The 26,395-nt window shown below is 35.0% G+C and overlaps 1 protein-coding gene across 4 annotated transcripts in view; it reads right to left on the bottom strand.

Moving 5' to 3' along the window:
* CPNE8 (copine 8) overlaps positions 1–26,395 on the bottom strand; it is a 320,247-nt gene that overhangs the window by 137,320 nt on the left and 156,532 nt on the right. For all 4 annotated transcript variants that reach the window (XM_077870491.1, XM_077870492.1, XM_077870490.1 and 1 more), the window contains 3 exons: positions 25,627–25,688; positions 6,670–6,716; positions 816–997 (listed from right to left, as the gene is read on the bottom strand). In XM_077870491.1, coding sequence (XP_077726617.1) covers positions 816–997; positions 6,670–6,716; positions 25,627–25,688 — 291 coding nt within the window. The remainder of the gene's footprint in view (positions 1–815; positions 998–6,669; positions 6,717–25,626; positions 25,689–26,395) is intronic.

Here is a 26,395-nt window from a genome sequence, read left to right as displayed (position 1 = left end):
ATTATTTTATCACAAAGTGCAGTGAGAGTAAGGCTGATTGGATCTATAAGCATTATCTGTGTGCAGTTTATTTTGAAGGTAGAGTGCAGTACATTGCTTCTCTAAAAATCACACAATATGGGCTAGATCTATGTAGAGTAAATATTAACTAGATAAATATTTATTCCAGTCATATCTACTCCATTATATTGAAATCATAATTAGTTATAGCTGTAATCATTGCTTCACATTAAAAAAAATTTTAAAGATTTTTTATTTATTTATTAGAGACAGAGAGAGAAAGAGAGAGAAAGAGAGAGAGAGAGAAACACAGGCAGAGGGAGAAGCAGGCTCCATGCAGGGAGCCCGACACGGGACTTGATCCCGGGTCTCCAGGGTCAGGCCCAAAGGCTGCGCTAAACCTCTGAGCCACCAGGGCTGCCCCACATTTAAAAATTTAATTCTAGCCATAACTATTCCTTTAAATTTGAAAAGAAATGCCATTTTATTAGATGGTAGATTAAGATAGCCACATATTCTTTGAGATAGCCTCCCACTGAGAGATGATGGTTGTTTGAAAACTGGACTGGCTTTAGTGACTTGCTTGGCCACATCTAAAAGGAGATACATTTTAGATATACTTTTTACTAATATTTTTAACTGTCTTTTTTCCCATAACACCTCACTCCTAAATTAATCATTTAGCAAAATTAAGCTGAGTTTACAGTCACAAAAGATTGCTACGTGATTGACTAAAGCGTAAGTGGTGAATCAATATTAAAAGATCCAACATATTATTTTCTTCAAAAGATCAAATCCTTGTGACGTATTCTTACCAAAGCAAATTCATGAGATATCCTTCCATCCGGAGGCAGTTTTGCACCAAAACCTAGAGCTGGGAACATTTTATCACTGTCATAATCTTGAACGATTTCTCCCACTGCTTTCAGTGCCATTCCATAGGCATTCAGTTGGTAAGGATTCATGTAATGGAGAGATGTGGGCTGGGCGGGGTTGCCTGATGACAGAAAAAATATTTCAATCATGACTGATCAGGCCAAAGATGTCAATTTTTTGGACATTTTTCTTGATGCCTATTTTGAAATGAAATACTTAAAATTATGTTTTCTGCCTACAACCATACTGTGTCAAATAATTTCTTTTTGGACGGATATTAACATAAAAATATTCATTACATTATATCAGACATGTGGAAGGTTTTCCAAAGATATGCCAAAGCATATGCAGATTTTTTTCAGAAATTATTCCTCATTGTCAATGCTACAGGCTACTCTTGAATCTCAGTTGCAGAAGAAGTATTAAAGTACTTTTGTTAAACTGATTTTATAGTCATCTTTATTTTTAAAAAAAATCATGTACCTTTAGCTGAACCCTCATGCCTATAATTAGAGGACCATGAAGCCTTCTAAAGTTCTATTACAAACATAAATTGAATATTTGAAAAATATCTCAATTTAATCACTTTAAAGAGGAAAGCATAGGGATTTTAAAATTCAAGCCAATTAAATATCTCTCTCTGAAAAATGATTTGGAGTTTCTAACTAGACATTAAATGAGGAGCCAGAAGGCTCAAAGTCCAGTCTTGCAATTTTCAAGACAATACCTATAAAATGTCTGCAATAAATCCTACCCCAGTGTTTACTGGAAGGACAAAAGGAGATTATGTGTGTGAAAGTGATTAAAAATAATAAAGCACCATAGAAATAGAAGGTTTAACTGCTACTGTTATTACTGTCTGGGTCAGCCACAAGGTTCTGAAATCTCAATATACTAATGTAGGATGTTGCATTTCAATAAGAGATGAATTTGAAAGAGAAAGTAATATAAGTTCTACCACTCAAACATATTGAGATTCACATTGAGTTGCCCTAATTACCAGCACAAAGGCTGCTTGAAAGTCCATTTAGTCTCTTAAGTGAAAATAGAAAGTTAAATGAGACTTGTAATAGCACATAAAGCTCAATTCTACATTAAAACATTGCCTGAAGGAGGAAAGCCTTAGGGCACAGTCCTTTTCTGATAAAAAAATAATAATAATAAGCGCTTGAGATCCAGAGAGAAACAAAATTAAGGAGTGATCTCCCCTTGATTTATAATACATATAATTATACACAGAACATTTCTGGTCTAAAAATAATACATTGCATAAATACATTTATATTTCCAAAGGGTTACTGGCATTCAAGGGCTGGTTCTACATGACGAAATTTCTGAAAAAGGATCTCCTGACAAAGTGGCCTTAACATTCATTCCCTTCAATTTGACTAAACTTTGGAAAGGATTCTTCATAACTATAGGTTCCTGACCGTCCTTTTCTTAGAGCATTTGCTTTAGAAAACTTGCAATTGTAAATTCTGGCTCTATACCTTTGAGATATAAATCTTCTACAACCCAGGACTATCTTTCTCCAGGACCTGGAGCCATCCCGTTGAAATGTAATCATGTAGAAAGATAGTACTCCTACCCCCAGTCTCTTTGTAAAGGTGAGAGCCTAACTTTAATAAATTCTAATTAGCAAACAGACTGATGTCTCTTCTAATGTCCCTCATTACTTTTCCACTAGATCAAGGCAACACTTCAAACCCCTCCCACCTTTTGTTTTGGAGGCATGGAGTTCAAATTTTCCCTTACATCCCAGTAACCTTGACCTCTATGGCAACAGTCCTAAATAAAGTCTTCCTCGTCTGTTTAAATTATCTGGTGCAATTTTTCAAAGACACCTTCTTCTGTAGTCAGAATTTTGTACTTGATCAAAAGCCACTGGAGCCACAGTGGAGTAATATCATTACTGAGTGGTCATTTAACATAACTCTCAAATATAATAAGAATTGTTACCCAATGGCTGATGGCAACTACTAGGTCTATTTTATTAAGATAACTGTAACTTAAAATTAAAATACAAATATCACTCATACTCCAGCATGTCTAAACATCTTCGCCTATCCTGAATAGCAGGGCTGGATCCCACCCATGCAAAGATCTGCCTGTCTCTTTCCAGCATCTTCATCAGACGATCTCTTCTTTGTATCACTAAAGATATGTTCTTTCCTATTTTTACCTCTCAAGTTGCCACCCTGTCCTAGGAGTCACTTGACTCCACTCCAGCTTATGTTTTATTTGCACCAGACAGCCTTCCTTGCTTATTCCAACCCTTATTGTCTTTCCTCTTCTACCTCTAGATAGATAAATATTTATTCTACCTCTAGGACTCTTGTGTTCGGCACCACAAAATTTGGCAATTAAACATTTCCTACATTGACTGCCCATTCCTTGAATCTGGGACCATGTTTGTACCACCTCTGTATCTGCATCAATGCATATGAAGAATGAGCTTGTGGTAAGTTGATAACACTGGGATCCAACTAATATCCATGATAATTATAATAGCATGGAATCTAACATGCATTGAATATCTTACTTCATATTTTTTTAACCTTTCAACAAGTCTATGACATAGGTACTTTTTTATTATATCCATTTTTCAGGTTAAATAACTTGCCCCGAATCACACAGTAAAAGTTGATAAAACTAGAATGTTAATCTAGGCAGTCAGATTCCATAGTCCTTATTCATAGCTAGTACTTTATACTTAAGGATTTTGTAATATTTTAAACACTGGATACTATCAAACAAACATATCTGATTTTGTTTTAGAGGTACATTGTGCCTTTAAAAAAAATCACACTTGACTACACTCTTTTTAAAAAATGCTTTATTGAGGTATAATTCACGTAACTTACAATTCAACCATTTAAAATGTACAATTCAGTGATTTTTAATATATTGACAGATAAGTACAACGGTCACCCCAATTGACAACATTTTTATCACCTCAAAAAGAAAACTTGTGCCTATTCACTATCACTCCCTTATCACTCAATCCAGCTGAGCTCTAAGAAATGATGAATCTTTGTCTCTACTAATTTGCTTCTTCTGGAAATTACATATACATGGATTCACATAATATGTGGCCTTCTGTGACTAGCCTCTCTCACTTAGCATAACGATTTCAAGGTTCATTTAGGTCATAGCACATATCAGTACTTCATATTTGCTGAATAGTATTCTCCTGTATGAATATATCACATTTAAAAATCCATTTATTGATGAATATTTGGACTGTTTCCACATAATGGCTATTACACTGCTATAGTCTTTTCTGTATAAGTTTTTGCATAGACATATGTTTCCATCTTTCTTGTTTATACATCTAGGGGTGGAATTGCTGGGCCCTATGGTTACTCTATGTTTAACAACTTGAAGAACTGCCAATGTATTCTCTCAGATGACTATACCATTTTACATTCTCACATTCAGTGCATGAGCCTTCCAATTTCTCCACATCCTCACCAACACATGTTATCTTTGGATTATAGCCATTCTAGTGGGTGTGACATAGTATTGTTATGGTTTCAATTTGCATTTCCTGATGTCTAAGTTTGCCAAATATCTTTTCCTTTGCTTATTGAGTGATCATTTGTACATCTTCTGTGGAAAAATGTCTATTCAGATCCTTTACCCATTTTTAAAATGAGGTTATTGGTCTTTATATTGAATTGTTAGAGTTTATACATTCTAGGATACAAGTTCTCTATGAGATATATGATTTGCTAATATTTTCTCATATTCTGAGGTTTGTCTTTTCACTTAGTTAACAGTGTTCTGTGAAGCATAAAAATGTTTTGATTGATAGTTTAATTAATTAATTAATTAATTTTTGCTTATGTTCTAGTGTCATATTTAACAATCAATGCCAAATTCAAGGTCATGAGTTGTATCCCTATGTTTCCATCTAATAGTTTATAATTTTAGTCCTCATATAGGTCTTTGATCTATTTTGCATGAATTTTGTTTTTGATATGTGGAAAAGGTCCAATTTCAGTCATTTGTAGGTGGCTATCCTGTCATCCCAGCATTATTTGCTGAAAAAGCTATTATTTCCCTACTGAATTGTCTTGGTACCCTTCGTAAATCAGTTAACTTTAGTCTCTGGAATCTCTATTCTAGTTCATGGATCTATACATCTATCTTTACACCAGCACTATACTTTCGTGGTTACTGTTGCTTTGTAGTAAGTTTCCAAAATGGGAAATATGAATATTCTCACTTTGTTCTCTGTTTTCAAGTCTGCTTTGGCTCTTCTGGGTCCCTTAAAATTCCATATGAGTTCCTGGGTCATCATTTATGCAAAAGAGGTCTTTCAGGTTTTGAATGAGATTGCATTGATCCTGTTCACTGCTTTGAAAAATGTTCTTCTCTCAACAGCTGAATTTTCTAATCCATGAAAATGGCATATTTTTCCACTTACTTAGGACTTTCATTTCTTTCAAGATTTTTTTCAGAATATAGTTTTTGAGTGTGAATTTTGTACTTACTTTGTTAAGCTTATTCCTATGTATTATATTCCTCTTGATACTACTGTAAATGGAATTTTCTTAACTTCACTTTCAGATTGTTAACTAGAACTATATAGAAAAAGACCTGATTTTTATATATTGATATTTTATCCTTCAATCTTGCTATGCTTATTTATTAGTTTTAATAGATTTTTAGTGAATTCATTTGGATTTTTTACATATAAGATTATGTTATCTGCAAATAGAAATCATTTTAACTCTTCCTTTCCAATCTGGATATTTTTTCTTTTTCTTGACTAATTGCTATAATGACAACTGCCAGTACAACGTTGAATAGAAGCAGCAAAAGCAGACATCCTTGCCCTAGTTCTCATTTTAGGGGGAATGCATTAAGCTATTTTAGGTATGAGTTTTTCATATTTTCCCTTCATAAGGTTAATAAGTCAACTTCTATTCCTAGTTTGCTAAGTGTTTTTATTCTGAAAATGTGTTAGACATTGCCAAATGCTTTTTTCTGCATCAATTGACAGGACAACATGATTTCTACATTTGCTTCTATTGACATGGTAAGTTATTTGATTTTTTAATATTAAGCCAACCTTGCATTCCTGAGATAAATATTACTTCCTCAGGGTTTATAATTTTCTTCCTATTCCTGTTCTTATGATACATAATAATTTACATCAAATGATTGTTCTGTTTCAAAGTTACTTCAAAATAAAATTTTAAAAGTTGACTATCTTTCCTTTTTTGAAATGTTTGATAAACAAATTATGAATATCTGTACATGGGGTATTATATAACAATTTCCCTGAATTAAATATAAATGTGCTAAAATGAGTAATTCTTAAAAATAGTCAAGGAAAGATGAATTGAGTTGCATAAAGTACATGTATTTGAATTACATTTACATATATTAATACATATAAAAATACTAGAAAATGAAGATAATTCACACACTTCAGTATTAAGGTTATGTATGAAGATGAAGGGAGGGTAGAAGAAATAGGCTGAAGTATACAATGGGCTTAACTAGGTTTCAAATTTTCTTTTTAAAAATATGTGAAACAAAAATTAAAAATTTAATATTTAATAAATTTGAATGGGACTATTAGGCATTTTTAAAATTTCTTCTAGTCATTTGTATACCTATTTCATAATAGTAAAGAGGAAGGGAAACTGACCTGAATTTTACATGACACACTTCAGAAGTATGTAAATATAGGAATAAAATATCTAACCTCATGAAAAGAAATATTTATTTCTCAATTAATTGCTGAAATTTTTTACCAGTGATAGTTATAATACTCACCATTTGATGCTGTAAAATCAATAGCCACTGTGAAATTGATTTGTGTTCTAGAATATAAGTAAATAAGAATCATTAATAATTAATCTCATAGAAAAATGTTTGTTTTCTATTTGTGTTATCAAATTTTTTAACATCATTTAGTTTCCTAAATGTTACTAATCCTATGTTTAGGAATAATATATGTATGATAGCAGGGAAATTACAGTACCCACTGGATAGCATCAGGATAGGCAGTTTTAAAAGGTAAAAACTGAGCAAAATACTTTTATAACCATACAACTCTAAAATAAGAAATAAAGTGTCAGGAATAAAAATAGCTCCTTTTGGTAACAATAACTAAGTGAGGGGTTCATTATAAAGAAGTCAAACTGCAAATAATGATTTGCCAGTCTCCAACACCAGCATTTACTATCAATTTGCTTTTAAAACCATTCTGTAGTCATTGTTGAATCATTATACCCTTAAAAATGTGACACAGCAAAAATCATCTCTAATAATATCTTTCTTAAAGTAATTCTTTTCACAACCCTGAACACAGGATTTTCTTCTGCATTCTTCTGAAATGAAGTATTTCAGATAAAGGTCTACCCCTCAGTACTTACAGTATTCCTGGATTTGTGAATTTATAGACATAGATAAATATTTATATAGATAATGTTGATTATATATAATATAAACTTTCATTTATATTAATGGAATAGGTTAGTTCCTGCTTTTTTTTTTTTCTGATAAAAACCAAAGAGGTGGCATTTATATAAAAAAAACTCACTTTTGTATACACCTAAATACTCTTTGCATATGTAACTCCACCTCTTACCAATGAAGGCAAAAAAACCCCACAAATAAGCAACAATGGTAGGATTACTGGGATCATCTACAATCATATATAATTTAAAAATTAATTTTAAAAGTAAATCATTTGAAAACATGGTACTATAAATCATCTTATTTTTAGAAACAAATTACTTTGGGCATATTGCACAACTTATTTAACACTTCGAAGTTTGGAACTGCTATTTAAACTGTCACTAATGATGATGATGATGATGATAATGGGTACTACAGTATAGGATCCCTTGTAGTTCTCTTAGTATAAATTATAGTGACATTTCCTTGTTTTTCTAAAAATTCAGCTTCAAAATCCCTAATACTATTCAGGTATTGAAATAAATTCACACATTTTTTCCCTAAGGAATGAACAACCTTTTGTGCTTTACATTTAATAAAAACTAATATAGAGTCTCTTTATAGTTATAGTTAATTTTTTTCTCAGTAGAAATTAGGTTTATAGGCTAAGAATATAGGCTAATTTGGAGCATAACACTAACAAGTATGAACCAAAAGGAGTAAAAAATTTTAGAAAATGAATATAGTGAGACTTTTGGGAGGACACTTTGAGATAATGAATCCCTTTGAGGAATTGAAAAGAAGAGCCACCATCAGTATATTGCTTCGTAATTCTGCTGCCAGGGAAAGAAGTGATTGTAATAAAGGGTATTACAGGTATATCAGAAAGGGTAAAGCTTTTAAGTCTGAAAGAACAGGGTTTGAATTCCAGCAAACCAGTTGCTGACGTTAGCCAAGTTTCAAAATTCTCAGAGGTAAGTGCCCGGCACATAATAATAGCAAGACCTGACAGACAAATTAAATAAAATATTATATCTTTCTCTATATATTTATTTGTAATACACATTTTACAAATATTATATATCATAAGCATATAAAATGTTTTTACTTAGTGTATATCAATTAACTTTATAATAATTTTTTAAAAAATACTATTATTCTCCTTTTACATCTATGCTCACAAAGCTTAATAACTTTGACACCAGTGATAAATGCCAGTATTGAAATCTGAATTCACATCTACCCTCAAAAACCATATTCATAAACTCCATACTACTCTATTTCTATAATTAAATATTTATAAACTGCTTGACTATAATAACATAATAAAAGAGAGTGATTATTATGTTACAAACATAAAAATGATACTATACAAATATCCTTCATGGTAAGAATGCCAGGGTACATTCTTGTGGTTGGGCAAATTAGCCCTTCTATCAAGTATGTTGTTCAATATACAAATCACAAAATTATCAGTACAAATGCCTTTTCATGTGATTTTTTTTTCCCAAATGATACCTCTTCAGAAATGAACAATAACTCTGAGCTTCAAGAACATATGTTTCAGCTAATTATAGAGGTCAGTTTAGGTGTTGAGTCTTTGGTTTAATCTCCCTTAGGCTGCAGGGATAGATACCTTGTCTTGATTAAATTGTCTCTTGGAATAGTGTCTGCACAATGCTTTGCCAATGTTGGAACCTCACTGTATTTGTCGGGTGAATGAATGCATTCATTTTATGATGGTTTCTACTATGTCTCCAGGATAGCCCAAGATGTGTAGCATAACTACCAACTTCTTAGAAGCATTAGTTGCAGAGAAAAAGTTTTGATAATCAGAGATACAATGGTCCTTTCAAAGCCAAAATTGTGCCTAGCAAAACTATAAGGAAAAGCATGGCTACCAATTAAAGATCTATATTATACATAAGAATTTTAAAAAAGGAGATATTTATTATTAAACTGCTTTACTGAAACCTCTAGCTAACAAAATGTCTAGCTGGCTAAATAAACTAAATTACAAAACCAAGCAGATTAGGTACCCAAAAAAAGTCTTAAAAAAAAAAGGAAATGTTTAAAAAGGAAAGAAAGAAGGAAGAAAAGAAAGAAGAAAAAAGAGAGTGAGGGGAGCCTCTTATTACACTATTTGGGTTTTCCATTTAAAAAACTGTAATTCAACATTTTTTGAGCATCTTGATTGCCAAGCACTGTGTTAAGAAAATAGGAGCAAACCAAAAACAATGCTGATCTCCTAGAGCTTATGATTCCAGCTTTCTACCATTAAAAGCAATGGCAAAAATAGCACAGCAGTTATCACTGAATTCATAATCAATAGCATAACCTAAAACTCAACTGTGCGTTTACTGTGGATTTCAGCTTATTCTTTCCCACGGTTCCCGAGTTCCCATTCATATTATAATGTATACTTGCCATACCAGGAGTCACATGCTATGCTATTTTGAAAGTATTAATGAACAAAGGTTTTTCTGAGAAAGAAAGCGTGCACGTGTCCTCGCGGACAAGTGGAGGCAGGAGTGGATGGGGCAGAGCAGAATATTAAGCGGCCTCGATGCTCTGCACAGAGCCCCACATGGGGCTTAATCTCACAACCATGACCTGAGCAGAAGTCAAGAGTTGATGCTTCACCGACTGAGCCATCCTGGCACCCCACTAATAAAAGTTTTAAAGAAAGTTGCTAACAATACTATGACTTTAGACTATGAGACAGATTTCTTGTAGACTTTGATAAATGATGTATCATAAAAGTAAACCAAACAAAACATCTTCATTGGTAATCCTGTTACCCTTTCTCATTCTTTAATATTGCATGAAGCCTAATGTTAGAGGGAAAAAATTAATCACACATCAAAGTAAGAAATCTGAATTCACACAAGATGACTCCTGGCAAAATGTTCATAAAATGATCACATATAAATCCTTGAAATATTTTGCTCAGGAAGCGTTACTTTAGCTGTCATTTTGCATTTTAGAAGCCGACAAGAAGGAGCAGAATTTCAAGAAATCTAGACAGGAGTATTACATTCTAGAGCATAAAAAAGGCATGCCTGCCAAATTTCATGAGTTAGTAGTAACATCTCATGAGACTTTCCAATGCATATATCCTAGTATTGCTAAATGCATACTTGGAAAATGTCCTTATTTTTCTCTGCCACCTTTCCAAAAGCTGTAAATGACAAATCAGATGTCAAGATGGAAGATTTAACTAGCACAGCAAAGATCCATAAAAAACGAGTATCTATATGTATTTCAAAGAAAACCACACATATGCCAGCATGCACCTGCGCACATGCACACACACAGTAATACCCTCTTAGACAACTTTTCTGTGGCTGTCATTACGAATTAATTATTGAGAACTAACAACTTTGGTGAGGGTGTGCGGAAGGACTGTTTTACTTTCTTCCCAATTTCAAATTCTGTTCAGCTGCACAAACTGAACATTATCAATATGAAAGAAGAACTGTCGCCATCCTTCTTTATTTCTTTTTAAGATTTTATTTATTTATTCCTGAGAGACACAGAGGGAGAGAGAGAGAGGCAGAGACACAGGCAGAGGGAGAAGCAGGAATCCCGATGTGGGACTTGATCCGGGGTCTCCAGAATCACGCCCTAGGCTGAAGGCGGTGCTAAACCGCTGAGCCATTCGGGCTGCCCCACCATCCTTCTTTAAATTAATCTTGACAAACTCAGGTTCAGATCCACCAGCTGCTGGAATTTAGAACTTTTAAATAAAACTGAGACGCCCACTTGGCTCTAAGATACCTCTTATTCTTGCCACTCCAGCACCAAGACTATGCTTCTGCCTTGATATACTGACATGCACTCTCATTCTGACTTCAGTTCTGGAATCTACTCTGCATCCCTGGTTTACCCACTCCAGGCACCACCATCCTGCCAATCATTTCTACCCCTAGCTCACCATGGGCTAAATCTTAAATTGTTTCCTTTTTTCTTAAAGGTAGTTCGATTACCTAAATGACAAAAAGACAATTGCCTGATTCCAAATTTTGCTGCATCTTAAAAATTCCTTCTTCCCATGCCCAGAAACCTCTCACAGGATTAAGTGCCCACAGCCAGTTAGATCTAGAATGAAGGCAAACTTTGAAATACACAAATGCAAATTCAAATATAAACACTTCCACTTACTTGCCACATGATCTTGGAAAAGCTATTGAAGCACCCTGCAGCTCATTTATAATAAGTAAATCATAATAAAACCTTCTCTGGATTGTTTTGAGGACAAGTACCTGTCCTTTAGTATGTAGTCAATAAGCAGTTGTTACGCTTCCTTGTTATCACCATTATCTATGCTAGCTTTTTGGGATCTGAGTTAGCATACTTCTTTGAAAACTGGAGTGTGCAGGGCTTATCAAATTTCTGGACCTACCAGAGTTTCAGGTTATTTCTGAGAACCTGACCCTCCATGTCAGATTTCCTTTCCTACCAGCTATTAAGGTCTTAACCTGCCCAACTCAAAACTGCAGCATGAATGATCTAACCTTGTTAGGAGGTATTATCTGGGTACTTCCTCCAACAAAATCTCTTGGTATGAAGTAACTGTAAGCTTTGACTCCCGCCTTAAATTTTCTTTTCTATTCTTCCAAACAGTCTGGATTTCTGATAGCTCAGTGAAATGGCAAAAGAATAAAAAGCAATGAGACAAATGATGTGGTTCTTAAACTATTTACACTAATACTGGTCCTTACTAAATCTAGTTTTCATCAATTACCAAACCTTTGTGTTTTCATTGGACTTTGAAGCTTGATTTCAATTAGTTTTTGTTTTTAACACAGTGTGCCAAGGTACAACTTCACAAGGTCTTGCAGTTCAAGAGCTTCTTCTCAACAAAGATATGCAAGATGGCCAACCTGTTTTCAACTCTTTAGGAAATATCTTATAGGTGACATAATCAAAATAAACAAATAAAACATCACCCTAAACAAACAAACAAAAAAAAATGCAAGCACTCTCCACAATTTAAAGTGAGGTAGACATTGAAGAGGTAATCATCCCTAGTAGAAAGACTACGAACTTTTGAATCGTAGATTGGAGCTTGAAACCCAGAATCACAACTAGCTAGCTACTTGTGAGTCCTCGGCAAAATTGCCTAATCTCTAAGCCCCAGTTTTCTCAAATGATAAAGAGGTAATAAGTATGCTGAAGAAGTCCTCTAATTAATAAAAATAAATCCCTGAAGAACCTGCTAATAACAAATATTCTATGTGCTCGAGGACAAATCTCCTGAGCAATCCATGTCATCCTCTCCTGGTTCATACTAATCCTTTCCTCTGTTGGGTCAGCAGAGACAGTTCTCTCTTAACATTAACACATATTTCTTTTTCACTAATCCTTCCCATAGTGTTGGTCAGTGACCCATTAAGGATGAGGTAATAAATAAACTCCCAACCAGTATAGGTAGTAGAAGTGCATTTTCTCTAGATAACTTAAAAACAATAATGCAATCTTCCAATCTTCAGTCTACATTTTACTGTAACCACAAACCAGCAATTCTAAGCAATAGAAGTGATAAAACTCTCCTGCTCTACCACAACCTGTCCACCAGAGAGAAACTATTCTAAAGATAGCGTGGCTGGAAATGCACCCTCTGATCATAAAACATAACTAAGAAACCACCTGATACAAAACATCTTGTCAATATTTGGGCTAAATGAGTGCTAGTTCTGAACATGAAGCATACATGCAGTTTTCTCGGACTTTGAAATAAATGTCTCTGAAGAAAATAATCTGAAAAATAACATAAGCTGTCAATGAAACCACACTTAACTGGACCTGTCTGGCCTTTTCAAGCATGCATTTAAACATGTATAAAAATGAAAATCATGCATTAACCAAAACAAAGTTTCTGAGTCTTAATATTTGTAAAAGTTTCTTTTCTAAATCTTAGTTTAGATGAGTTTAGTTTACATATGATAATACTCGATGTGAATGTATTTATAGAAGGCAGAATGGTTTTGTTTTTATTAGATTTACCCCTATTTGGCGCTGCAGGGTTTAGCTCTCCACTGATTTGATGAATGCAAAACACTTGGGTGCCACAACAAGAAACACTATAAAATATCCTAACTTGTATATTCAGTTTTCAAAAAGAAATTGGATTAAGAAAAAAAACCCTCAAAAACCTTGCAGTATTGCATGTTCTGGCAAGATGTGCTCCCTGAGGCCACCTATCGAAAATAATGCCACCAACTTTATAAAACTAAGGCAAATATTTTACAATATCATTGCACTTGCTTCAAGTATTTTTAAGGTAAGAAATCCTTATGGAGATTGTTGATAACAGGACTTACTGATATTCAATTCAGCCTTAAAATAAGCAGTATCAAAAAGCCCATTTCAGCCTTTAAAATTAGCTTATAATAGGGAGGTAACTCTTTTTTATTTTCTCCTCTAAGACTTCTTACTTCTTTTAAGTGGAATATAAACTTTTTATCTATAATTTCAGACAAGTTTTAGAATCAGAATCAAGAGTTTGGGTTGACATTGGAATGGAAGGAATGTTTTGGTATTCCTCCAAAGAGAAGTGAACTACAAAAAATTACTGTTATTGATAAATTTTGTAAATTTGAATATATCTTTTTTCTCTCCACATCTCTGATAACTGGGACAATTACCACCAACAATATTATGAAGATCAAATACGATAAGACACATTGGAACTTTAAACAAATTCAAATTATTGAGAAAAATAGTAGCTAGCATTTACTGAGGGTTAACTCTCTGCCATTTAATCCACATAGCTACTCCATGATACACACTATTCTTTTTATTCCTATTTAATGTAAATGGAAACAGGTTATGCTAAAAAGAGGCAGATCTAGGATTTGAACTACGCAGTTCATATCAGAACCTGAATTCTTGGTCATGACTATGCACTGCCTCAGTTATCAGCAACCACATCTTTGCAATTGACTTGATTTTGGCCAAATACTTAACTATTAATTTTCCAGAACTTGTCCACTGAGCATCTAACCTATTACCCTCTTTCATGGTCTGGTAAGATGTGAGGGAAACAAGCAGTCCTATGCTTCTAATCTTGATCTCGTCTTTTCCTCCAAGTCACTACAAACCCAGATATGAGTTAAATGGAGATAATTTCTGGCAGAGGCAACATAAAGGCATTTTCTTATCCCAGAAAACCTGGTTCATCTGTTTTATTTGATGATTGTGGTATGCATTGTAGAAAGAGGAAGGTCACAAATGATAAAGTCAAGGAAACAGGTTTATAATCTAGTTCACTGAATTGGCATACTCCATTTAAAAATCCTATTTGTTTATAATGTTTCATTAAACTTAGAGATTTGGGGGAAAGGGTAGGAAAGTCAGGTTTAAAATGGCTTTCTCTTTTTTTTGTAAAAAAAGATTTTATTTATAATATTTTATTTATTTGTTTATTCATGAGAGATGCAGAGAGAGAGAGGCAGAGACACAGGCAGAGGGAGAAGCAGGTTCCCTGCAAGGAGCCCAACGCAGGACTCGATCCCGGGACTCCAGGATCACACCCTGGGCTGCCACTGAGCCACCCAGGGATCCCTTAAAATAGTTTTCTCATCCATCTGGATTTATTTAGTGTACTTGGTGTTCAGCTGTCCAAAAATATCTTAAAATTGCCAGTCTCTTTGAGAAAACAAGTCACAAACGAACAAATTAAAATGACACCAAAAAACTAGCAACCACTTAATATAAGTGGTGGGGACTTTTGCAGCTCATTGAAATCAGCTGGATGAAAGTTTGAGCTTTCTTCAAAGGAAGGAAAAGACAGTTTATAGTTCTGTAAGTTTCTAATATATTCAATAGTCTGATAAAAATAATGGACTAGAGTTCCATGTTGACATAAAATTCTGGTAACTTAGAGGGACACAGTATGCAGAATTAGTGATCTGTTTCCCCCTTCACCTGCCAGTCAAAGAGATGTATAAAACTATAAATATTTGTTCTTGATCATGTTAGTGGTGGAGTGAAGAGTTTTAGGAGGATTTAAGATACACAGAGGACTTAGCCAAATTGGTATTTATGATTCTGTGCTGAGATACTTATAGTGTAAGCCATTGGAAATATAGAAACATGTATTTTATAAATATTTAGAAGTCAATAAGCCCATTTTACAGATATTAATAATCATAATAATGATCATCTAAAGCAGAATCTTAGATTTCAGAACAGTATGACTTTATATGAATCTGACACTATCCTTATTACTAGTTATCAGATACTCAATGCCATAGATTAAAGATTACTGAATAAATATCTTTAGTTCCCAATTATATCAGACTTTTAATATTCAAAATTATTTATTAAGAAGCAAACAGAAATATTACAAAAAAAAAGAAGCAAACAAATACATGACCCTGGGATAAATATACAAGAGTGTAATTTTTTAAAAAATGGCCCTAGGGTCAACAATCCAAAAGAGACAACCAGTTTTTACTATCTACAGAGAGACCTCCTTTGTAGGTATCATTCTTCTATTTAGAAAATAAAACTCTTTCTGACCTGAAGTTATAAAATATATCTTATGCTCCAGGAAGAGCCCTGTCCTGCTTAACCAAAAAAAAATCCTAAAAATTAGATTTTTGTTTCAAAGAATATTTGCTTAAAAATTGGCTGATTTAGAATGCATCTGTCTCATCTGCTCACGGTATACCTGAATTGTAAGCCTGATAATTGCAGCTAAACAGAGTGTTTGAGGAACTGAGACTGTGAATGAAAAGTAACAAGCTAACAATATGGTTTCACAAACAATCAGGGTTATATTTTCATGTAAATATCTACATCAGTAACAACTAAAATAATGGAAACCTAGAATATCCAATACTAAAAATTAGGTCTACAACGTTTCTTCAAACGAGAAGATATTAAAGGACTTTGAAAACAATTCTGTGTAGTATTTAAATGTGTTCATTCCTAACTCTGCATAATTTCTACTTGGATTCATGAGAAAACAAATAACATTTTTTATAATTTTCTTTTTTTTTTTTTAATTTTTTTTTTTTTATTTATTTATGATAGTCATACACAGAGAGAGAGAGAGAGAGAGAGGCAGAGACACAGGCAGAGGGAGAAGCAGGCTCCATGCACCGGGAGCCTGACGTGGGATTCGATCCCGGGTCTCCAGGATCGCGCCCTGGGCCAAAGGCAGGCGCCAAACCACTGCGCCACCCAGGGATCCCCATTTTTTATAATTTTCTATTGAATTTTTTTGTGTGTGAGATGAAACAAGAAGATAGATGAAATTTAAAGGGCAATTTAAGGATTGCTTTCTAAGAGTTTCAACATAAGCAGTTAGTCCTACATATGCTGTATCAGTCATCTGTTTGTCCTCTTTCCCTTTTCCCATGCTCCTCATACAACTGAGGGTCAGGGCAATGTTCTCCAAATTAGTGCAGAGCACAAAATGAATGCAGGGAAATCTCAACTATTTTGGAAAGCCCAGAGTACCAATTTTTACTCATATTTTATACGATGATTGTTTGACCTTTTTTTTTTTTTTTTAAGATCTCTACCTTTGTTGGCTAGGGTTCAGCATGATCATAACTTAACAGTAGTTTCTCCTAGATTAGAAAGGATACAGTAGGGGCACCTGGGTGGTTCAGTCACTTGAGCGTCTGCCTTTGGCTCAGGTGATGATCTCAGGGTCTGGGATGGAGCACATGGGGCTCCCTGCTCAGTGGGGAGTCTGCTTCCCTGTCTCCCTCTGCCCTTCTCTCTACTCATGCTCTCTCTTGCCCTTGCTTCTCTCTCAAATAACTAGATAAAATCTTAAAAAAAAAAAAAAAAAGAGCATGGTGAATAGGTTCCTGAACTGATGCCACCCAAATTAGCAGCAGTGATGCTAACCCAAGTTAGCAACAAAAACAACCCACAGACACTGGTCACAAATACTGATGTCTTAGTATTTTAGGTTAAAAGTGAGTAGTTACTCCAATATATTACAGAAACAAAATGGAATTGAACACTTGGTTCCAATCACTTTTGAAATAACATACTTATTCGGAAATATGGTAGAGCAACTCTTCAAAAACCTACCCTTGATAAACCCACAAATCTTCAAATGTACTAATAAGACCTCCATAATACTACTTTGAGATGTTTGGTTGATTGCAGTCCTAAATGTCAGGTTATTTCATTGTTCTTCTTCAGTGTAATCATAGGATAAAAGGCAAGACCAGATGGCTAAATTAAGAAGAGTCTCATTAGATATGTGCTGAAGAGGAGTTCTATCAAAGACTGAAATGTGGGGATCCCTGGGTGGCGCAGCGGTTTGGCGCCTGCCTTTGGCCCAGGGCGTGATCCTGGAGACCCGGGATCGAATCCCACGTCGGGCTCCCGGTATGGAGCCTGCTTCTCCCTCTGCCTGTGTCTCTGCCTCTCTCTCTCTGTGTGACTATCATAAATAAATAAAAATTAAAAAAAAAAAAAAAACAAAGACTGAAATGTGAATACTGGAGTTTAGCTGAAGTGTTGACTACACTTAAAAGATGTAGCTGCCAGCTATCTTTCTATCTTCTATCCTCAGTTAAAAATACTCAATTCTTTTAGGTGGAACTAGGGGAAGAAGGAGCAGAAGAAAAGCAAAAAAAAAAGTTTCTGAAACCTAGGCTTCCAAAGACATGAGCTTTTTTACAAAAGACACCATAGTGGCTAACAAGCAGAGGTTTCACAGATAAAAACTGACAATGACATATATATCATCTATGAAGTTTTAGCAAAGATAAAAAAGGAGTTCCACCATTTACTAAGGTAAAGATATAGTAAACTTTCATATACAAATGAAAGTGTTAGGAGTGTAAATTATTACTACTCTTTCAGCAACACAACTTAGAAATCTCTAACAAATTATAAAATACACATACCATTTTATCCAATAATACTATTTCTAGGAAATGACCCCTTACACATGCTTAATGACATGCATAAAAAGTATGCACCAGGGTTTTACCATTGAACCTGGTTTATAATAAGAAAATAAAATAAAATAGATACAACTAAAGTGTTTATCACACAAAATAATTTATTTTATTTATTTTTTTTTTTTAAGATTTTATTTATTCACTCATAGAGACAGAGGGAGAGAGAGAGGCAGAGACACAGAGGGAGAAGCTCCATGCAGGGAGCCTGAGGCGGGACTCGATCCTGGGTCTTCAGGATCACACCCCGGGCTGCAGGGAGCGCTAAACCGCTCGCTGCACCACTGGGGCTGCCAACACACAAAAAAATTTAAACCAAATTATATACTTTCATATGATGGAAGACCATTAAAATAAGGTAGATACATTAAGTACTGATGTGGAAATATATATACACAATATATTTAATGAACAAAATACACATTATAGAATATTGTACACAGTGTTATACCAATGTTACAAAAAATAATTATGCATTCTGCAATAAACAAATATGTAACTAACTATATTATCTCTATAAGGTATGATTACAGAGGATCTAGCTTCATACTAAATTATGTTCATTCACTTTGACTAACTTTTCGTTTTACTATTTCACATTTTATGTTTATAATGTGAAACACAAAGATTTTTATGATTAAAATGTGAGAGACAGGGCGTCTGGGTGGCTCAGTGATTGAGCGTCTACCTTTGGCTCAGGTTGTGATCCCGGAGGTCCTGGGATCAAGTTTCGCATCAGGCTCCTCAGGGGGAGCCTGCTTCTCCCTCTGCCTAGGTCTCTACCTCTTACTCATGAATAAATAAATAAAACTTTAAAAAGTGTGGGAGATATAACACTTCTTTCCTAGAAACATGAATATAAAACACTAATAAAATAAAGTAAAAGTATTTTATTATTTTTGAAAAAAGTAACAATGAAGAATATCAAATATAACTAAAGTGTTTAACAGTTTTCAGAATTTTTTAAATTGTAAGAGATAGGAATTCTGATTGATGTTGTTCAAAAAAGTCAGTAGCCATTTACTGAAACTATACATAATTGTCATTTATTACAATTAATCCTAATTTGAAATGAGTGCAGCTCATTATGTTCTACTTTGCTATTATTCAGAAATTTTGTGTGATTACATATCTGCTTTTTATATGATTTTCCATCATTGTAGTGCATTTATCTACTTGGAGGTTGAGATTTAGCAAGGGCAGAAAGCTCAAAATGTTACAATGTCTAAACAGGTAGGAAAAAATTGACAAAATCTATCAGGAAAAATAAAAATAATGTACTGAAATATTTGGATTAGATGTTTGTAGCTACACTTTCACCTGGTTTTCATATTTGTGTTCTTTCAAACTGTTATAATTTGTTATTTTCATGCAACTAGGGATTTTTAAGAAAGATAGGAACATGAATCTCTACTCTTCCTTTCTTATAATCAGTACCCATCAGGTATTCTATGAAGTAAATATCCTGATCAATCTCCATAATCAATTAATTCAATGTTTCTAGAGGGCCTCCTTGATTCACTCTCAACTCTGGTCAAACAACATGACCCCGACCGACAGACCAAAACTTTTTGCCCTTGCCACCACTGCTAAAAGGTTAGCCAAATCCATGTCACAAGTTAAAACATTCAGCTCAACTCAATAAAACCTGTTTTTTTTTTTTTGCAAAAAGCCTAGACATTTCAAAAAGGAATGTCTGAAATATGAAAGATGGCTCCAAAAGCATCCATAAATCTCACACACAATTCCCTTAACAGATTAGGGACGCTTTGAGAACAAAGAGGGGATTTTACCCATTCTCCGAGCAAACACTGCAAAAGAAATTTCTATAAAAATTCAAAATGAGGATGATTTCACTCTTATAGACACTGCAATAACTTATTCAGTCCTCAACCCCTTTCTGTTTTCCAATCTCCTGCCTTGGAGTAGAAAGGCATTTACCATCTAATGGTAATCAGTCACAAAAAAGAAAAAGGAAAAGAAATGTTTTTAGATTTGTCTTCTCAACCTTCAGAATTCCTAATTCTACCTATCTGTCCAATTCTACTCCAATCAGCCCACTGCCCTCCCATTCCTAAATATACTCTCTGATCAATTACAGGCAACTTCCTCTACCAATAGAAGACATATGATTTCAATTTCCCCAACAACTGTTCAAATTGATCCATCAAAGCCCTTAACCAGTATTAAGCAGTATCCTTCAAGCCCTATGGCCATTAAAGGAATAACTCTTATTATTCAAGATTAAAAAAAAAAAAAAGATTTTACCAACTGAAGATTGATCATCCCCACTACAAGACCTTGCAATACAAAACAAACAAACAAACAAACAAAACAAAACAAAACAAAAAAAACCTTGCAATACCCTCATCATGCCAAATAAAAAGCCCATAACAGAGGACTGCATTTTGGTCAAGACCTTAGGGCAATCAACACTATATTCATACCCGATCACCCTACATCTTGACAGTACATCCTCCTTTTTAATATGCCCACTGAAACAACTACTTTTTCTGTCATGGACCAATACAGTGCCTTTTGCAGCATTTCCTTTGGCCCCCAAAGTCAATACCTTTTGCTTTTACAAAGAACGATCACAAAGACACTTGAACAGCCGTACCGAAGGGATATACCAAAAACTCTATTTCTCTCAAACCCTCCATGGTGACCTGAAAGATTTCAATTTCCCTGGGAAATCTATACTATTACAATATATAAGCAATCTTTACGGGGTGTCTGAGTGGCTCAGTCAGTTAAGCATCTGCCTTCAGTTCAGGTCATAATCCCAGGGCCCTCGGATCGAGCCCTGCATTGGGCTCCCTGTTCAGTGGGGAGTCTGCTTCTCTCTCTCCCTCTGCCTGGTGCTCTGCCTACTTGTGCTCTCTCTCTCTCTCTCTGTCAAATTAATAAATAAAATCTTAACTTTTTTTTTATATTTCCCCACCCTAAAGGCCTCTTTATAGACACTAAACATCGTCTTCAACAATTAGCCAACAAATGACATAATGGAAAGATAAATTTCAATTCTGTTCTGCCTCTGTCAAATTCCTAGGCCACCTTTTAACATCAGACGGGCTAAAAATAGAACCAGACAGAATGACTACCATCACCCTGTTCACTCAATCCCAGACTAAATGACAATAATGAGTTTCCTGGGCCTTACTGAATCCTGTCACCTTTGGATTACCAATTATTCCCTCATACCTCAATCCTTAAACCTCCCTACTGGAACCATTCCAGACCCTATTCCAAGGCCTCAAAGAGACCCAAGAAGGTTTTATTCTTTAAAAAAAAAAAAAAAAAAAAAAGTTTGTCTCTTTTCCAACTCTAGGACACCCTCATTACCAACTGCCCTTCTTCCTTTTTGCTCATGAACTTTCCAGTAGCACTTTGGGAATCCTGACCCAAATCCTGATCAATTGTTGGCATATGGAGGCCAAGAATGCCCTGCAGGATATTATAATCTTCAACTAGACCCTGTGGCCAAAGGTTTTCCTCCCTGGCTCCATGCCCTAACAGCAGCCTTTACACTCCTTACTGCCACCAAAAAAATAGTACTAGACTCTCCCCTATAGGTATTCGTTCCATATACAGTTAAAACTCTCTTAGATTCCCACCACACAGAACATCCTTCTGCCAGTCCACCTATCCTTTCTAGCCATTTCACTCTCTTGTTGTCCTCCTCTCAAATTGCTGTCATACTTTTCTTACCCCTCAAAGATTCAACTAACACAACTGCATCCTTGTCACTGATTCATTATTTACCCCAATTAAACCTTCATAAATCCCCCCCCCCCAAGTCCCCATTTTACTTGGTTTATCGATGGATGTTACATAAAAATGAACAAGGAAAATACAGTGCAGGACACTCTATACGATCCACTGAAAGAATTTTCAAAGCAGGCTCCTTTCCCTAGGCTTGTTAGGCCCAATAAGCTGAATTACATTCTAACAAGTGTATGCTAATTGTTAATAAATAAAGCTCTCACTGTCTATAGATAGCATATATGCTTCTGAGGTTGCCCAGGATTTTGGTATGCTCTGGAAACAGGGTTTCTAATATTCTCTGACAGTCCATAAAAACAAAGCTTCTATATTAAAACTACCTGACACCTTCTCTTTCCCCACAGCTTAGCTATTATAAAAATTCAAGCTCATTCCAAATTTGATATCCCTGAAGCCAAGGGCAATCATGCTGACCAGGCTGCCAAAAATGTGGCACTTCAAACCTCCAACTCACAAACATCTCCCTATATGACTTTCATTCCCTTAACCCTGTTACTTAAAACAAAACAAAACAAAACACACACACACACACACACACACAAAAACAAACAAACAAACAAACAAACAAACCCTCAAAACATCACTGAAGGGGGAAATGGATGAAACAAGGTTCCTAGAAGGATTTCTCCAAGACAACGTTTGGGTGGGTCCAAATAACAAACCTGTGCTACCAAAAAGAGCCCAGGAACTCTTTTTAAATGTATCTATGACACGACACCTCGGAGCACAAATAAAATGGTCCAATGGACACACAGTTCTATTAAATGCCATCTCGAACTCTTGCCCAACAAATATTTTGTGCAATCCTACAAAACCATATTGCACTGCCTTAGGTCAATTTCCTCTTCCCAACAGGCCTTCTGACATCTGGCAAATTGATTTCATCCAGCTTCCTCCATTTACCAAATAGAAATGTGTATTGATAATGATCTGTATGTTTTTTCACTGGGTCAAGACATTTCCTTGCAGGCAAGCCAACTGCTAAAACAGTGGTCAAAAACCTATTAGAAAAAAATCACCCCAGTTGGAATATTCTCAAAAGCTACACAGTAACCAAGGAATCCATTTCACTGTTTAAATTGTCCAAGAGATCTGCAAAATCTAATCCATCTTTTAACATTTTCATTGCACCTATCATCCTTAATCCTCAAGATTAGTTGAACACACTAATGGCATAATCCAAACTCAACTAAGTGATCTGGCCATAGGCATGTTGGCCCCTTGGGGAAGATTTGCTTATCATAAAGCCACACTGTGTAATCCAACAAACGTTCTAGAGGAATTACCCCACAATACTGCTTCAGCCCTACAAAACTTACAATTATCCTTAGACTCCCTTGCTTCAGTAGTCCTAGGCAATCAAACAGCACTGGCCTACCGGCTGGTTGAATAAGAGGGTGTCTGTATTCTTGCTAATATCTCTTGTCGCACCTGGATAACTACATCCTCCAAAGTAGAATTAGAAATTTAAAAAAAATTTTCACACAGGCCTCTTGGCTTCACCATATCAACAATCCCACCTTCAATGAAATTTGGAATTACATTAAAAGTTATCTACTATCATCCAATCTCTTTAGTTGGTCACCTGACAAAACAGAAAACATCCTTCCATCTGGACTACAATACTGGATGATACTATTAACTTGGGGATTAAGCATCTGGTTGCCATATAAAATACCTTTTGCTTGTTTCAGAAGTGTCTCACTTTCTTCTCTTCCGCTCCCAAGCTAATGATGATGACTGAAGCTTCTGTGTATACTGTTCCAACTCCATGCCCTTATGCCCCTTACAATGGATTGGATGGACCCCAAGAAGTAACCAAGCACTTGGGCCACGAAGGACTCTACCATACAACTGATCATGGTAATCTTTTATACACCAATGATCAAAAAGAAGAAGTGAAGAGGAAAAGGGGCAAAGGAAAGTTAACAATTCTGAGTCCATCTCTCAACTGCCACCATTTTTGCGTAGTTCAGAGAAGAATCACCACTTCCTGGAATCATGATAATCATCTTGAGGTTTAGACACCTGGAAAATTTTCCCCCAACCCACAATACTGAGCAAAAGAGGTCAAATAATCTCTGAGCAAACCACACCAACTGAAATTTCTTCCTCGCTGTGGTTTCAAGTTTTAAAAACACCACCTCCTCTCATCCTTTTTGGTCAAGCACAATGTGACTGAGTTGGGTTGTCCCTTATTTATAAACCTAAATAAAGATTTGTCTCCTATTTCCTCACTCATAGGCTCATTCCTGAAGTTTTTCTTTAACAGCATTTTTCTGGACTTTAGTACCTTTCCCTTTAACTTTATTGAAACAGCCACCGTAGCTTCTGTGTCTGTGTAGCCAAGTGGCAGGTTGCAAGATGTCCATATATAGCATTGATTTTGCATTTAAGCAAATTATCATTTTGGGGTTTGTTTTTGTTTCCTTAACTAAGAGCAAAAGGGTCAAGCTCCCTGTGTTTTGGTAAACTGTCTTTGTTCCTCTAGCCTCTTCATTCTTTTATCCCTTTCTTCTACCTCATGACATTCTACCAGTGAACTAGTATTGGAAAAGAAAAAATTCTAGGGGCACCTGGGTGGCTCAATGGTTGAGCATCTGCCTTTGGCTCAGGGCGTCATCCTGGAGACCCGGGATCGAGTCCCATATCAGGCTCCCTGTGAGGAGCCTGCTTTTCCCTCTGCCTGTGTCTCTCCCTATCTCTCTCTCTCTCTCTCTCTCTGTGTCTCTCATGAACAAATAAATAAAATCTTTAAAAAAAAACCTTAAATCATAATTAGGAAAAGATTTACATTAGTGTTGCCTCTGGCTGCTATTTTTTGTCATGAAGTTACAAACCACATTCAAATGTACCTCTCACCGTTTGTGTATATTCTAATACAGGTTATAGCACATAAATTAGAATATGTGGACATTTTAGACTGCATATTAATGAATGTTTTCAATCTCTGGGGATGCTTGGTTTTGAAAAGATAGGGGCAACTCAGTTAAAAATAGGAACAAAATTGAAAAAAATCCTTCCTATTTACTAGGGTATAGGAATCCACAATATATTACCAAGACAGGCTCTGTCTGGACTCTGGAAAATTTCAAGAATGGTTAAAACAACCAATTTTTTTCTGAAATATATTCCTGCCCAGAAGCGTAAGGAGCAACAAAATGACTACTCACCATCCATTTCTGCATTATGATTTTACGACAAGATACATTCTTTAATATTCTGGAGCTCAAATATACATTTACAACAAGCCCTCAAGCTTTTCTTCTACTTCAAAAATAATGAAAAGTGCATATAAAAGTCCCATATGTTAGGCAACTGAAAATATTCTCTGGAAGTACATATAATAGCTTTATCTGCAACTATTATCAACACAATAGAGTCTTTTCTCTTCTTCAAAGAAAAGTTGCAATTTTCCCCCAAAGTAATAGCTCATTGTGTTTAAGTTTATCTCCCTAAGTCTGTAACAAAAGTGCAAAAGTTCTGCCCTCAAAGTATAATAAAGTTGATCATTTCAGCTGCCTATTACTTAGTGGTAGCACTTGCTAGATACACTAAAAGAGATGTTTAAGGAATGAAACAATTTCAGACAATGACTTACCCTCCTTTAATATAATCAAGGAATGAAACTTCTGTTTCTACCAGAAAGGAGAGTAAAGTTACCTGAAAAAGAAAAGAAAAACAAGGCAAAATTACCTGCCAGTACTAACTGCAACCCCAAATGGACTTTAAGTATTAGAGACGAACTCATATTCATATTAGAGAGGAATATCACATTTTGAAAATCAATAACAATATAATTCTTTATTAAAATCTGCCAGGACTGATTGTTTTAACGTATAAAATTATAAGAATGAAAGGAGCCAAAAAAATTAACTAACTCCTTCCTATGACCAGTTTATTTCCTTTGAAGAATAGCATAAAAATTGTCTACAAGGACATTGTGTTACTGCATGTTTTTGTCATCGTCCTGTAATGAGGCTCTTGAATATTTCAAATGTCTTGCAGTATAGAAATCTTCAAAAGGAAATTTGAGGAGAACTTAGATATTCTTTCTCCTAAGAAAATTTAATCATACAATAAAATCTTCAGTATATTATAGAAGAAATGTCACCAGAGAAGAAAAGTAGAGTATGGGTAACACAATATTACAATGTAATATTGTAATAACATTGTGTGGTGACATCTGGTGACTGTACTTATGGTGGTGAACACAGAGTGACGTACAGGATTGTTAAATCAGTATGTTCTATACTCGAATCTATGACATTGTGTATTAGCTACGCTCCAATAAAAAAAAAAAAAGCACATCTGAATTCTCCAAAAAAAAAAAAAAGAATAGGATGATTTTTCACAATTTTAAGATACTT

This window comes from Canis aureus, chromosome 25, assembly GCF_053574225.1.
Source record: "Canis aureus isolate CA01 chromosome 25, VMU_Caureus_v.1.0, whole genome shotgun sequence".
In the NCBI taxonomy this organism is placed as follows: domain Eukaryota; kingdom Metazoa; phylum Chordata; class Mammalia; order Carnivora; family Canidae; genus Canis; species Canis aureus.
The sequence above is the reverse complement of the archived record's forward strand: the minus strand, read 5'-3'. Positions and strand labels throughout refer to the sequence as shown.